This window comes from Actinia tenebrosa, unplaced genomic scaffold (assembly GCF_029948245.1).
Source record: "Actinia tenebrosa isolate PJP-AT-01 unplaced genomic scaffold, QUT_ActTen_1.0 PGA_scaffold4__44_contigs__length_22323623, whole genome shotgun sequence".
NCBI classification, from domain to species: domain Eukaryota; kingdom Metazoa; phylum Cnidaria; class Anthozoa; order Actiniaria; family Actiniidae; genus Actinia; species Actinia tenebrosa.
In genome coordinates, this window is record NW_028292581.1 from 20233315 (window position 1) to 20247493 (window position 14179).

Consider the following 14179-nt stretch of genomic DNA (forward strand, 5'->3'; position numbering starts at 1 on the left):
CATCAAAAAACTAAAATCTTCACTCTACAAAACTGTTTGTGTAAGATTTTGTTTACACCGTTATAAGAAAAGCTTAACGAATTTTTTTTTATTATATATTATTAATGTTTGGTTTTAGATTTATTGCGAGTCTAATTCTGTCACGCAATTCTGTCACACATTTTCAAAGCATTAGAAATAGGGAAATTTGTTTGTAATAATACGTTATTAACTTAGTAAATCATTGTTAACTTTATTTTGTTGCTAATTGCTATTGAAAATTTAAATTGGTTGCAATAGAAACATGATTTCCAACGTTCGTGATTTGGCCGCCATGTCGGTGGGCCTCAATGGTAAACCAAGATGGCGGACCATAAATTTCAACTAAATTATGAGTATAATCAATCGCTCGTATCTTCGTATCTAAAACTTATTTCAACTAAAACTTTGGCTGAGATATACAGTCTTGGTTGCTTATTGGTTTAGTTTTGTTTTGTATAAGTGCTAGGAAAATTTTCGATGACGTAGGTGAAAGCCAAGAGTAGGCATTGTAACATACAAGCACTCAAACACAACAGGAAACACATTCTTTTATGCCCATAATTACAATCATCGTTCCATCCATCTATCCATCCATCCATCCATCCATCCATCCATCCATCCATCCATCCATCCATCCATCCATCCATCCATCCATTCCTTTCTTTCTTTCTTTCTTTTTTTCATTCCCTCTTTTACACTCTTTTAATCCGACATTTTTTCATTCATTCTATCATTTCATTCATTTATCTATTCATCTTTTTTCATCTCATTTCATTCCTTTCAATCCCCCATTCATTCAGTCAAAATTCATTTATTTGTCATCTCATTTAATTTGTCTTATTTCATTCGTTTTGATCGCCAATTCATTCATATTTTTTCCATTCATTCGTTCACTGACTTTATCTCATGCTCACTTAACCAACTCCATCATGTTTGGTCTCCCTGTGGTTTCCCTTCATTCTTTTTAAGCCTCTCAACATGGAGGACGGAACTGTTCTACGCCAACGAAACCACTCGTCTACGAACGGAGGTAAAACCGTTTAAAACCTTAAAATCACCATATTTATTCTTCAACAAACTACTAACCGATAGATCGTATTTTCTAGGAATGGCATCGAATCATTTTGACGAAATTCGAGATTCAATTCGTACACAAGAACTTCGACGTCGCACTGATGTAAGAAAGCACAAGACCAATCTCATGTGACTTCTCGCCTGTAATTCTCTTTAATTCTCACTCCAGGGTGCCTTCTTTTCAAGTCTAAAGATAATTCTAGAATATTTTCTTTTATAGCAACTTCGTACGGATATTTTAGAACAAATCGACGGGCAATTATCTGACCTTTTTGATGATGTCATTCAAGGAGTTGAAAAACCAGACGAGATTTCTGATCGTTTTACGTGAGTATTTGGTTTAAGAATTAGATTTTATGTCATTTGAAGAACTCCTCGTTATTTCACTCCTCGTTATATTGAATGGTATATTCTAATACGGGTCAATTATTTATACTTTTTTAGTCCAACAAGTCCACATGTACAGAAAATAAATCCTAAATTCCTATAAAAGTCACGGAACTGTTAGTGTTAAATATTTACTTACTAAAAGCTTAACTTAAGCTAAAAAAATTTTTGTCTCCTCGTTCTGGAGATGCGACTTTTGAGTAAAGATTAACAAAGAAATCCTCGAAAAAATAAGCACATAAATTTTATTGTAGTATTCAAAGTTACTAATGCTTGCAGGTTCAAGTGATCAATGTAAAATCTACTGTTCAATATACATATAATTCATTAGAAAATACCTGTCATGAATCTCACTTTCTGATTGGATGGGAGCGTGTGCATTATGAGAGAACACAGCACATGCACACACTTTTTATTTTGTCATTATATCCATAATAACAGTTGCTCTAATTTTTATTTTATAAAAGAAATAGAAAACCTTGCTTGCTGTGCTGTGTGTAGTCCATAAAGCACTTGAGGGTTAAGGCCCTGTTACATGTTAAAAATTTTAGCTGAAACTTGCTTGCAACAACGTTCCGAGACAAGTTTCACGGGGGTGTTACACAGCGCAATTTAGGTTTTGTGAAATTTTCGTTGCGAGAAAGTTTCACGAAAAGTAGAACTGCTTTTCTACTCATGTGTCGGGAACAAGTTTCAGAACAAAATTTCGCTGTGTTACAACCCCGTGAAACTTGAAACACGTAACAGGGTCTTTAACTAAAGAAAATTGAGAAGCATATCATGCTTTTTTTAACAATGTATTCATTTTCTGTCAATCCCTGTGTGCTTTATAACTGCACACAGCACATGCCTGTGTTTTCTATGTCTTTTTAAAAAAATCTGGTTATGACCCTTGAGCTTATACAATTTCCAAAGGGTTTTGAGTGGACTCATAATCTTAACAGATTAACATTGTGTTGTTTGGTTGGCCACCACGACTAAAGTCCATAAATAGAGGGGGCTTAAAATTGTGAGAAATTTTGTGGTCATCTGAGTTATGGGTTTTATTCTCTTTACAGAGATAAAAGTAATGGCAGCAAAATATTTAAAGCAAGGCACTCAGTACTCACGTAAGTGATTGATTATATTTCTTATTTATTCGTTATTTACTTTTATTTGTTCATTTGTTTGTTTGAGGGAGGAAAACCAGAGAACCAGGAGAAAACCTGATTAGTGCATGAGAGATTACCGCAAGTCTACTCACATTTGACACTGAGCTTGGGAATTGAACCCAGGTCGCATTGGTGAGAGACATTGAGAGGCATTACCACTTAAGTCATTTTGTTAAATTGGTTAATATCAACAAGACGTAGTTCAAGCACGCACCATTCATTGAATTGCATTCAATAGGTCTAAGTTCTAGCAACTAAAAGAATGATTTGTATCTGCTTTTTCTAACATTTTACCCTTTCCTCTAACATCTACTGCCCCAAGGGTTTTGAATTTAAAGTTTCATGTTTTCTGTAATTGCCACCTTGACATTGCATGCTAGAACCTGTTTCATGGCTGAGATAACAAGTTGATATCATATTTCATGGTGCACATACTGTATTCCAAGATCTTCAGTCTAAAAACAATCACCTTTGTCTCTCCACCCATGACACAGGGAACACAGAGCTCTACAAAATTAATAGATTTACTATATTCCCATGTATCCAATGTCTATAGACTCCTTGCATGTGACGTCAAAGCAGCTCATTTTCAAAACAAGAGAATTTCATTCTTATGAAAATTGAAAACCTATCGTTATGTTCTCTAAATTGAGGTGCATTCCAACGTGCGGCAAGGGGTCTTTTTACATTAACTTACCAATTTCTCGCTCGCTGATTGATTATTTTTTATCATCAATAAGAGGACAGACAGAGTGGCCATCTTGAAATTATTCTATTGTTTTGATTAAGACATTATCGGATGCCAAGGGGCAACTATTGGAAAATTTATAGACTGCACAGCTGTCAGTGTGCCATTCTACTCTATATAACTTTATGCTTTTCAATGAGAAGCACATCTAAAAAGATATTAAATTTGCTAGTAGTTGCAACAATATTTGTAACACATTATTTGAAATTATTTGAAAATGTAACCTACATTTTCTAGCATTTGCCTAGCATTATAAGTTAATTTTAAAGGTCTTTTCATTATCAACAAAATAGTCAAGGAATTAAGTTTGTAAAACTTTAAGGTTCCAGGAAAAACTACCATACTTCCATGAAAGAGCACTACACAACAAGCTTACTTATACTTACGAGTTTCAGATGTTTGACCTGATAGAAACGATGTTATGAGCATTGAAACCTAATATCTATAACTGCAGCCTTCATAATGGCTGCTTCAATTGGACCACAGTTTGATGAAATGAGTTTTGATTATCTCTTTACTATCCCAGGGAGCTTCTCCAAGTGTGCCATATCAGAACAATTTACAATATATTTGTTGCACTACTGTTTGTTTTTGTTCTGAACACCATCGTCTATGATTTCATCGACACTGGCAGGTATTTAAAATGCATTATTTAACCTACCCTGAAACAACCTCAGGGCCTGATTGTATGCACGCTGGATAGCCCTATCCGACTGATAAATTCCATCCAGTGGTTAGGATAAATTTATTGGTTAACAGCATTGACTTAATTCACTGGAGAACGAACTAATCCATCAGATAGCCCTATCCACCCTACGTACGACAAAGGCCCTGGGAGGATCAATGTCAGAGCACAGCTAACTCACACATCAAACCCTGAAACAATATCTGGGCTGATCATAGTCAGGGCATGGCTAACTCACAGATTGAACCCTGAAACAACCTCTGGGCTGATCTAAGTCAGGGCATGGCTAACTCACAGATCGAACCCTGAAACAATATCTGGGCTGGTCTAAGTCAGGGCAAGGCTAACTCACAGATCAAACCCTGAAACAATATCTGGGCTGATCTAAGTCAGGGCATGGCTAACTCACAGATCGAACCCTGAAACAATATCTGGGCTGATCTAAGTCAGGGCATGACTAACTCACAGATCAAACCCTGAAACAACCTCTGGGCAGATCTTAGTCAGGGCATGACTAACTCACAGATCGAGCCCTGAAACAATATCTGGGCTTATCAAAGTCAGGGCATGGCTAACTCACACATCAAAATCTGAAGCAATTTGTGAGCTGATCTATTAGTACGTCTACATGTAATTGTAAGTTGATAAGGCAACTGATAGATCATATTCAAATTTAGAAGTTGATTTTTCTGTAGAATCCAGAAGAAAAACCCTCACAACACAGGAGAGAACCAACAAACAACTCTACTCACATACTACACAGGAGAGAACCAACAAACAACTCTACTCACGTACAACACAGGAGAGAACCAACAAACAACTCTACTCACATACTACACAGGAGAGAACCAACAAACAACTCTACTCACATATAACACAGGAGAGAACCAACAAACAACTCTACTCACATACAATGCCTAGAGTGAGGAACCAAACATGGGTGAGTGCTCTCACCACTACACCAGTCCCATGCATTCTTCTTATTTGTTTGTTTGACTGAATGCTATTCTATTTTTGTTTTCCAGTATCATACTAGACTTCTCTGTCATGGCATGGGCCTTTGGTAAAGCATCAACTGTCATCAACATCTGGCTTGTCATGAACATAATGGCGTTCCTCGTCTTTCCCATGTTTTACTTCTGGCATAAGAACAGCTGCTCCTGGCTCAGGATACCAAACAAAATATGGCTGATAGTCTATGTAGCATTCATTGTTCTTTTCATTGTTTTTCCTATCCAAGAAATCTGCTTACACGACCTTCCCCCCGTGTCATCCATAATTGTTTCTTGTGAACAGGTACGTTTTTGAGGTTAGAAAACGATGATAATGCTTATTGTTATTTTTCAAGTGGTAAACTTATGCTAACTGATTATATATCAAGTAATACAGTTTTTTTTATATCTTACAGATCCGTTTAATTCTAAAAGTTCATGCATTTGTCAGATCCAATGCACCAAAAGTCATTGCAATGCAAAAGAAAACTAAAAAAGGTAATGATAAATATGATATAAAACAGAAAAAAAAGCCGTTCGACGATAAGGGCTATATATTTTACGGGGAGTCGGCATGGTTGCCCAATTACTGGTTTGAAATCATTCCCAAAAGAATGAAATAACACAAGACAAATCACGAATCACGAGAGACTAATCGCGAATTTTTTATTAAATTCATCCAACATGGTGGCTGTGAAAATCATCAATTCTCTTGAGCCAGCGGGGGTTCGTTTATAAAGTGCCCGAACGTGCACAGTTTACTCCAACAGACTATCAGTGCTTATTGCGGGTATTTAAAGCTTAAAGCTACACAGAACAGAGAGAAGTCAAAACAGACGTGGGGATCCTGGTTTGACAAACTGTAGTTTTGCCATGCGTGGAAAGTCCAACCTCGACTTGGAACTATTATTCGTGATCACTCAGCTGAGCTGTAAAATGGAGTATTTCGGGATTCAATGAAATTGGTGTCTTATTTTACTTACATCAAATGTACAACACCTTTTCATTCATCAAAGATATTCAAATTTCAATTTTCCTAGAAACCAAACCAAAAACTAACGAAAAAAGTTGTTTAAGGTGGCTGCCTACTTTTGAACGTTCGATTTGAGCCCACGATGTGCGCGCGTTCAAAAACCGCTGAAAAATCTAAAAGATTTTATTGAAGAACCATACGCGTTTTGAGCTTCAACAGGGCCAAAACCCCATCAAATTTTGCACGGAACTCTCTATTTTTTAATGTATAGCTCATTCGAAAAAACTCCTAAAAATCTAGGTTATATCAACATTTTAGAAAAGGTTTATATCAGTAACGCATGAAAAAATTAATTTTGTAGGGATTTTTGTTCGACTTTTTGAGATTTTTTAAGAGCACCGAAACTACAAAATATGACAAATCATGTATCTCTTTGTCTTTTTGTCGAAAATATTCATGTATTATTGTAGAATGATTGACTAGCCTTCCATTCGTGCAGTCATATAGCCTGCAAATAACTATTACCTTATTAATCTTAATTTTTTTCTAATCACTTCGGTGACGCAATTTTTACTCCAAAAGCTCGTGCGTAGGCTTCCATTAAATGCTGATTATCTCGAAAACGAGCTCGGGACACCCTATTTTTCTTTCCAGATTTGGAATCAAGATTTCAAGATTCAATTCGGTAAATAGAAATTTAAAAAAAAGTTTAAATCAATTTTCAAAAGTAGGCAGTCACCTTAAAGGGGCACTTGGATAAAAACGCCCCAATTTTTGAACGTCTGAATAATTGAAGTATTTGAGGATAATATGATTCAATTATAATTATGAAAATCAGCCACTTGCTATTGAGATATTTTGGGTTAAAAGCGAAAAGAACAATAGGGTTGAGTAAATGACGTCATTTACTCACAATTTAGATGCCAAATAAAATTGATAATTTTTTCCCGCCACTGTGAAGGAAACATGTTGCTTGGCTACTATCTGGGCCATATAGATAAGTTTAACCAAGTTTCAAGTCATTTCCAATTTTTATTGATTTTCTTTAACAATGTCATGGATTACCTGCGGTTGTCTTTGCAGAAAGGAGCCCAAAGAGTATTCCTGAAGAGGAAATTCCGCCAAAAGAAGTTTCAGTTGGAGAGAGTAATTTGCCAGACTTTGGCCAGTATCTCTACTTTCTGTTCTGCCCAACACTGGTCTACAGAGATCAATATCCAATGTAAGTTATTAGACGATTATAGGAAATACCTTTAAATAACCCCATATACATAAAATAGCATATCGGAACGTAAAAAATGTTAGCAAATCACGAGTAACGTAAATATAAATCGCATAACAACGCAATCACAAACCAAGACGCACGGTAAAAAGTTCCCGGATGTGTGCAAATTATTGTACAAAAAAATAATAAATAAATAAAAGTAACTAACGTAACAGCTTACATTTCTTTCACATTTACATCTTGTAAAATTCATGTGTCTTTTTTATTTATTTATTTATTTATTTATTTATTTATTTATTCATTCATTCATTTATTTATTTATTTATTTATTTATTTATTTATTTATTTATTTTTATATTTTGAAGTTTAAATAGTACTGATATGACGGACTGTAAAATCTCCTTCAAAGGCTGCGTTTACGATTACACGGTACCGGATAAATTTGTAACCGGTCAAGTAGTTGTACGTTTAGGAGTTCCGTTCAAAGACTTTATTTAAACAGGGTGGCCCATTTAGTTACCTGGCTGATATCCAGAGGGGCCCTGTATAAGCCGTTACTAATACGGGACTCAGCTATCCAAACAAAATTGCATTCGCCTAGCCATCCAAATTTGGGACCTGTTCCGTGTAAACAGAACGTATTTTTATACGATTAAAGAGATGGTTACGTGTAAACGGCACGTACAGGTCAAATTTTTTACCGGTTAAAAATTCGTACAGTACCGTGTAAACGCTTCCAAAGATGCTCTTTTAAATCTCTCACTAAAACCTTGAGTTTAAAAGAGACATGTAATGATCACTTCTGTTTTTCCTCTTGCAGGACGCCATGCATCAAGTGGGACTACGTCGTGTCGAATTTCCTTCAAGTAATCGGATGCATTCTTTATACATATTACGTCTTTGTTCGATTCTGTGTGCCAGTATTTAGAAATACTGGAAAAGAACCCGGAAACTTCAAGTACGTGGAGTTAAATAGTTCATTTTATCAACTTTTCGATGTAGCTGCAACTCAGTTTTTAACTTGTACAGCTTAGGATAAAGAGGTGTCCTGCGACGCACCGGACCCCCCCCCCCCCCCCCTCCTTTAACGCCGTAATTACGCTTTTTTAGTGATGCATAATATCTCTGTATACATTTATTCATTTGGGACACCCCCTAACAAATTCCGGGATCCGCCCCGGTTGCATTAATCTGGGAATGTATTTTTGTTTGACTTCTATTCATTTGCTATAACAACATGGTTGTTTTATGTTTGCAGACAGCTCATTCTATCCAGCTTCAGTTGTATGTTACCTGGTACGATGGTGCTTGTGTTGGGTTTCTTTGCCATACTTCACTCCTGGCTCAATGCTTTTGCTGAAATGACAAGATTTGCAGATAGAATGTTCTACAAGGTAAGATCTTTTCCCATTGAAGATAAATAAAAACCATAATCACTCGGGTTTCATTCCACACACACTCGCAGCACTTTACTTGCACTTTGCAACAACTAGTTCTATAGAAATGGACTATTTCGAAGTTACGGGGGCCACCTTGGATTGCAATTCATCATAGGGCGTCCAGAGGGAAATAGAGCTTCGTTACAGTAATGTTGTCGATTGACAGCTCACAGCAAAAATATGCATCAAAAGATGAAGTTGAACTGCACATCGATCAAATTCAACCTTAAATGAAAGACAAACACTCAAAACTCTATAAATTTCCCGTCATCTTTGTTTTGTTTTGCCCCTTGCAGGATTTCCGCCGTATAGGATGAAGTGACACTAGAGATAAACGTTTGCGCATTCGTGTATTTCAGCACGTTTTCTAAGAATTTTGAAGAGTTTGAGTGAGAAAATAATTGTTTTCTAAATGTTTGAGTATACAAAAAAGTTCGCGAGTATACTTTTGTCAGACCAAGATACTTTATTAACAAACACAATCCATCGTAGAGGATGCTATCCATACATTATATTGCTAATTCTATTTCATGATAGGATTGGTGGAACGCTCCTTCGTATGCTAACTGGTACAGAACTTGGAACGTGGTGGTGCATGATTGGCTGTTCAACTATATATACAAAGACATATTACTTGTAAGTATAGCCTTTTTACCTTGGGTGAAATGCTTTCCCATTTTAGACCATGTGTCATTTTCTTAGCAATAGACCGCTTGCAGCACGTCGGAATGCAGCTCGATTTGGATGACAAAACAAAAGAATTTCAAGCTCCTGATAATTGGAAACCTTTTGTTGCGTCCTCAAAATTGAGCTACATTCCGACGTGCTGCAAGGGGTCTATAAGATTCTTTGTGTGAGTTTTGTGTCTTCTCATGCACAACCGTTGAAAAATTGATATTCATGACACGTTGGCTCCGTTGTTTGAGCGTCGGTCTGTTGTGCGGGAGGTCGTGGTTCGAGTCCCGGCCGGACCAACACTCAGGGATCTTAGAATAACTGAGGAGAAAGTGCTGCCTTTGTAATTACATCTGCAAATGGTTAGACTTTCAAGTGGCTCGGATGACCGTCTCTCCAAACTTCATCATTACAAACCAATATCAGAGGGACGTAAAAGAACCACTGAGGATGTAAAGAAACCCTGGCAGTGACCATCCTCAGTGCCTGGCCTTTAACTAATGATTTCTTAATGGATTGATTGTGGATTGGTATGGGGATTTTATGAGGTCGGAAATCGGTGCAATGTACCTTCGAAGGGAACGCATTGTCCCATTCTGCAGCATCACCCTTCGGGTCAAATCTCATAATTAAATGATAGCATTGTCTAAAATGATAAAAGCTTATGGCCAAGCTTAGAACTATTCCATCAAACTAACTCTGTTGGATTACTTTAGAAGATCATTCTTAATGGTGTGTTGTTTTGTGTTTCAGTTCACAGCAAACCGTAATCTTGCCACCACTATCGTGTTTCTATCGTCGGCCTTGGTCCACGAATATGTTCTGTTCGTATCGTTTCGGTTCTTCTTCCCAATTCTTTTTGCAATGTTCGGTGGAATCGGACGTGAGTGGAATTATGTTTGACAGTGAAATTTATGTTCATTTCATCCTTCCCATCCCTCCCTCTTTCCCTCCCTTTGTCCCTTCCTTTGTCCCTCCCTCCATCTGTCCCTCCCTTCATCTGTCCCTCCCTCCCTCTGTCCCTCCCTCCCTCTGTCCCTCCCTCCCTCTGTCCCTCCCTCCCTCTGTCCCTCCCTCTGCCCCTCCCTTCATCTGTCCATCCCTGTCCCTCCATCTGTCTCTCCCTCCTATTGTCCCTCCCTCCGTCCTTTTACCCATCTATTCATCCATCCGTCCACCCCTTTCTCCCTCCCTCCCTCCCTCCCTCCCTCCCTCTATCAGTCATTTTTTCCATCCATCATTTTCTCATAATTCGTTTCCATCTTAATTGAAAACCAATATGCTTCTCAAACTAAAAACAGCTTTCCTTTATTCATTTCTTTTTAATTCCGTATTTTCGTTTCGATTTGTTTTTTGTTTTTCTTTTTGTTGTCGTTTCTTTCTACCATTTTCACTACTTTACTCTCATATCTCGTCGATAACGATGACATAACAAAGCCATAATACTAATTCTGATTTTCTCTGTTGAATTCTTCAGTGTCCTTCGTATTTGTGAAGCCCCAGAAGCGTGAGAACGTATCTCAAGCATGGAATATTTTCATGTGGGTTACTTTGTTCTTGGGGAATGGTCTACTCATGTGTTTATACAGCCAGGAATGGTATGCTGTCCAGAACTGCCCAAGAACATCTGTAAGTAGGCATTACAGCAAGACAAGGGAACGGTCCTTAGTCTTCTGATTGTGTCGGAGGTTTTAGGTGGGAAAGGAGTCGCATGATATTTTCGAACAACTGGAAGGGGATCAGGTTAATATTGACAAGTATCAACCAATATTAAAAAGGAGAGATGATAAAAAAAAGATGGTGCTTCTCCGGGGGAACAGTTATTCTTTATGTCTTTCCAACAAAGATCCTCCGACAACCACCCCCTTATCCCCTCCCCCCCCCCCCCCTCCCCCTCCCTCCTCGAGATTATAAATATAGACCGGTCCCTAAAAGGAGAAATGTATGAGTAAAGATTAGTGTATAATAATCTGGTCTAAAGGCCCTTACCATACCATACCATACCATACCATACCATACCATACCATACCATACCATACCATACCATACCATACCATACCATACCATGCCATGCCATGCCATCCAATCACATTACCTTATAGTGTCACGTGATTGACATTCCTCTTCATACTAAATGTGCTTTTGTTTGTAGCACACCTTGATGGACCAACTGATCCCTCGTTCCTGGAGTAGCGAATGCACTGGACATGGTCATGGACTGAACTGAACGGTGCTTTAATATCCAACAACGATTAACTGATCATAGCGATTCAAGACCCACGCGACACTAGCGAAAAACGTATGCGCATGCGTTAAAAAATTAGCAAGTTTTTTTCTCCAAATATACAAAACATTTCGCGAGTGAGACCAAGATAATGTATTCATAAAGACAACATGAAAGAATTTGCTGTACTTTGTTTCAAATTGACTTTAAATAAAGTATGTTTGGCAGGCAAATTTGCATGTTTTTTTCCCCTTACAATTCACCATTTTCCATACATCGGTTCACTGGTCAAACACGAAGCATTCAGTCGATGTTGCAAGGTTCAAATTTGAATAATCCTTTGAAAGTATATTGGCGCCTAGCTTGAGCGCTTTGTGTTTGACCAGTGAACTGATGTATGGAAAATGGTGAATAGCAATAGCAAAGACGTCTTAGACTAATTTGCATACATCCTACGGAGCATGTGCAAGACGTTTCTCACTTGTGTCGAACGAGAAAACATTACCCTCAAGGTAAAGAGTTCTATGGAGTTTTTTTAGATTTTTGGTAAAGAATAGTAAAATTTACGAAAGAAAAAAGATTTGGCCTGAGATGGGAAAATTGAAATAATATACACATTTAAAAAAGTTAAGAAGGTGAACATATGACGGGTCTACCTACACAATAACGACGTCTTACAAATATTCGTTGTCATAGAAACAAAATAAATAGTATAGTGTGTCGCAATCCATGATTTCGACTCTCCTTAGTTACCGTTGCCATGTTCCACAAGCTTAACATATTAGCTAGAATATCTCAGAATTTAAAACTCTGATCGCCGAAAATTGATAATAAATTGTCTCAGTTGTTTACCTTTGTGTGGAAATAAAAGAAATTGGCTTCGTAATCCTTATGGTCTTTAAAGAAAATGTTGTGTAGTTGTTTGTGGGACAAAAAACCTTTATTTCCATTGGGAAAACTGTTGCAACGGTGATTGCTTCGCTATTAATGTACGAGTCGGAACCATAAATGGATAACAGATTGCTTAACTACATTAAGAAATAGTTTAATTGTAGTTTTTTTGTGACAACTATACAAGACAAAATGTTATTTGTTTAATGTTATTACGAAATAGTTTAATTGTAGTTTTTTTGGGACAACTACGAGACAAAATGTTACTTGTTTAATGTCATCACGAAATAGTTTAATTGTAGCTTTTTGGGGACAACTATACAAGACAAAATGTTATTTGTTTAATGTCATCACGAAATAGTTTAATTGTAGTTTTTTGGGGACAACTATACAAGACAAAATGTTATTTGTTTAATGTCATCACGAAATAGTTTAATTGTAGTTTTTTTGAGACAACTATAAGACAAAATGTTATTTGTTTAATGTCATCACGAAATAGTTTAATTGTAGTTTTTTGGGGACAACTATAAGACAAAATGTTATTTGTTTAATGTCATCACGAAATAGTTTAATTGTAGTTTTTTTGGGGACAACTACAAGACAAAATGTTATTTGTTTAATGTCATCACGAAATAGTTTAATTGTAGTTTTTTTGGGGACAACTACAAGACAAAATGTTATTTGTTTAATGTCATCACGAAATAGTTTAATTGTAGTTTTTTGGGGACAACTATACAAGACAAAATGTTATTTGTTTAATGTCATCACGAAATAGTTTAATTGTAGTTTTTTGGGGACAACTACAAGACAAAATGTTATTTGTTTAATGTCATTACGAAATAGTTTAATTGTAGTTTTTTGGGGACAACTACAAGACAAAATGTTATTTGTTTAATGTCATCACGAAATAGTTTAATTGTAGTTTTTTGGGGACAACTACAAGACAAAATGTTATTTGTTTAATGTCATCACGAAATAGTTTAATTGTAGTTTTTTGGGGACAACTATAAGACAAAATGTTATTTGTTTAATGTCATTACGAAATAGTTTAATTGTAGTTTTTTTGTGACAACTACAAGACAAAATGTTATTTGTTTAATGTCATTACGAAATAGTTTAATTGTAGTTTTTTTGAGACAACTATAAGACAAAATGTTATTTGTTTAATGTCATTACGAAATAGTTTAATTGTAGTTTTTTGGGGACAACTATAAGACAAAATGTTATTTGTTTAATGTCATTACGAAATAGTTTAATTGTAGTTTTTTGGGGGACAACTATAAGACAAAATGTTATTTGTTTAATGTCATTACGAAATAGTTTAATTGTAGTTTTTTGGGGACAACTATAAGACAAAATGTTATTTGTTTAATGTCATCACGAAATAGTTTAATTGTAGTTTTTTGGGGACAACTATACAAGACAAAATGTTATTTGTTTAATGTCATCACGAAATAGTTTAATTGTAGTTTTTTTTGGACAACTATAAGACAAAATGTTATTTGTTTAATGTCATTACGAAATAGTTTAATTGTAGTTTTTTGGGGACAACTACAAGACAAAATGTTATTTGTTTAATGTCATTACGAAATAGTTTAATTGTAGTTTTTTGGGACAACTATAAGACAAAATGTTATTTGTTTAATGTCATCACGAAATAGTTTAATTGTAGTTTTTTTGTGACAACTACAAGA

At 36.1% G+C, this 14179-nt stretch overlaps 1 protein-coding gene across 1 annotated transcript; it reads left to right on the forward strand.

The window, feature by feature from the left end:
* Positions 1–908: 908 nt before the first annotated feature.
* LOC116304971 (sterol O-acyltransferase 1) lies at positions 909–11827 on the forward strand. Its single transcript, XM_089037123.1, has 14 exons — positions 909–1051; positions 1128–1198; positions 1316–1422; positions 2541–2591; positions 3908–4015; positions 5092–5362; positions 5475–5556; positions 7115–7253; positions 8077–8214; positions 8515–8650; positions 9233–9331; positions 10124–10253; positions 10848–10999; positions 11523–11827. Exons 1-14 carry the CDS (start codon positions 1000–1002, stop codon positions 11595–11597), a joined length of 1611 nt encoding a protein of 536 aa, XP_088893249.1. The 5' UTR covers positions 909–999; the 3' UTR covers positions 11598–11827.
* Positions 11828–14179: the final 2352 nt, after the last annotated feature.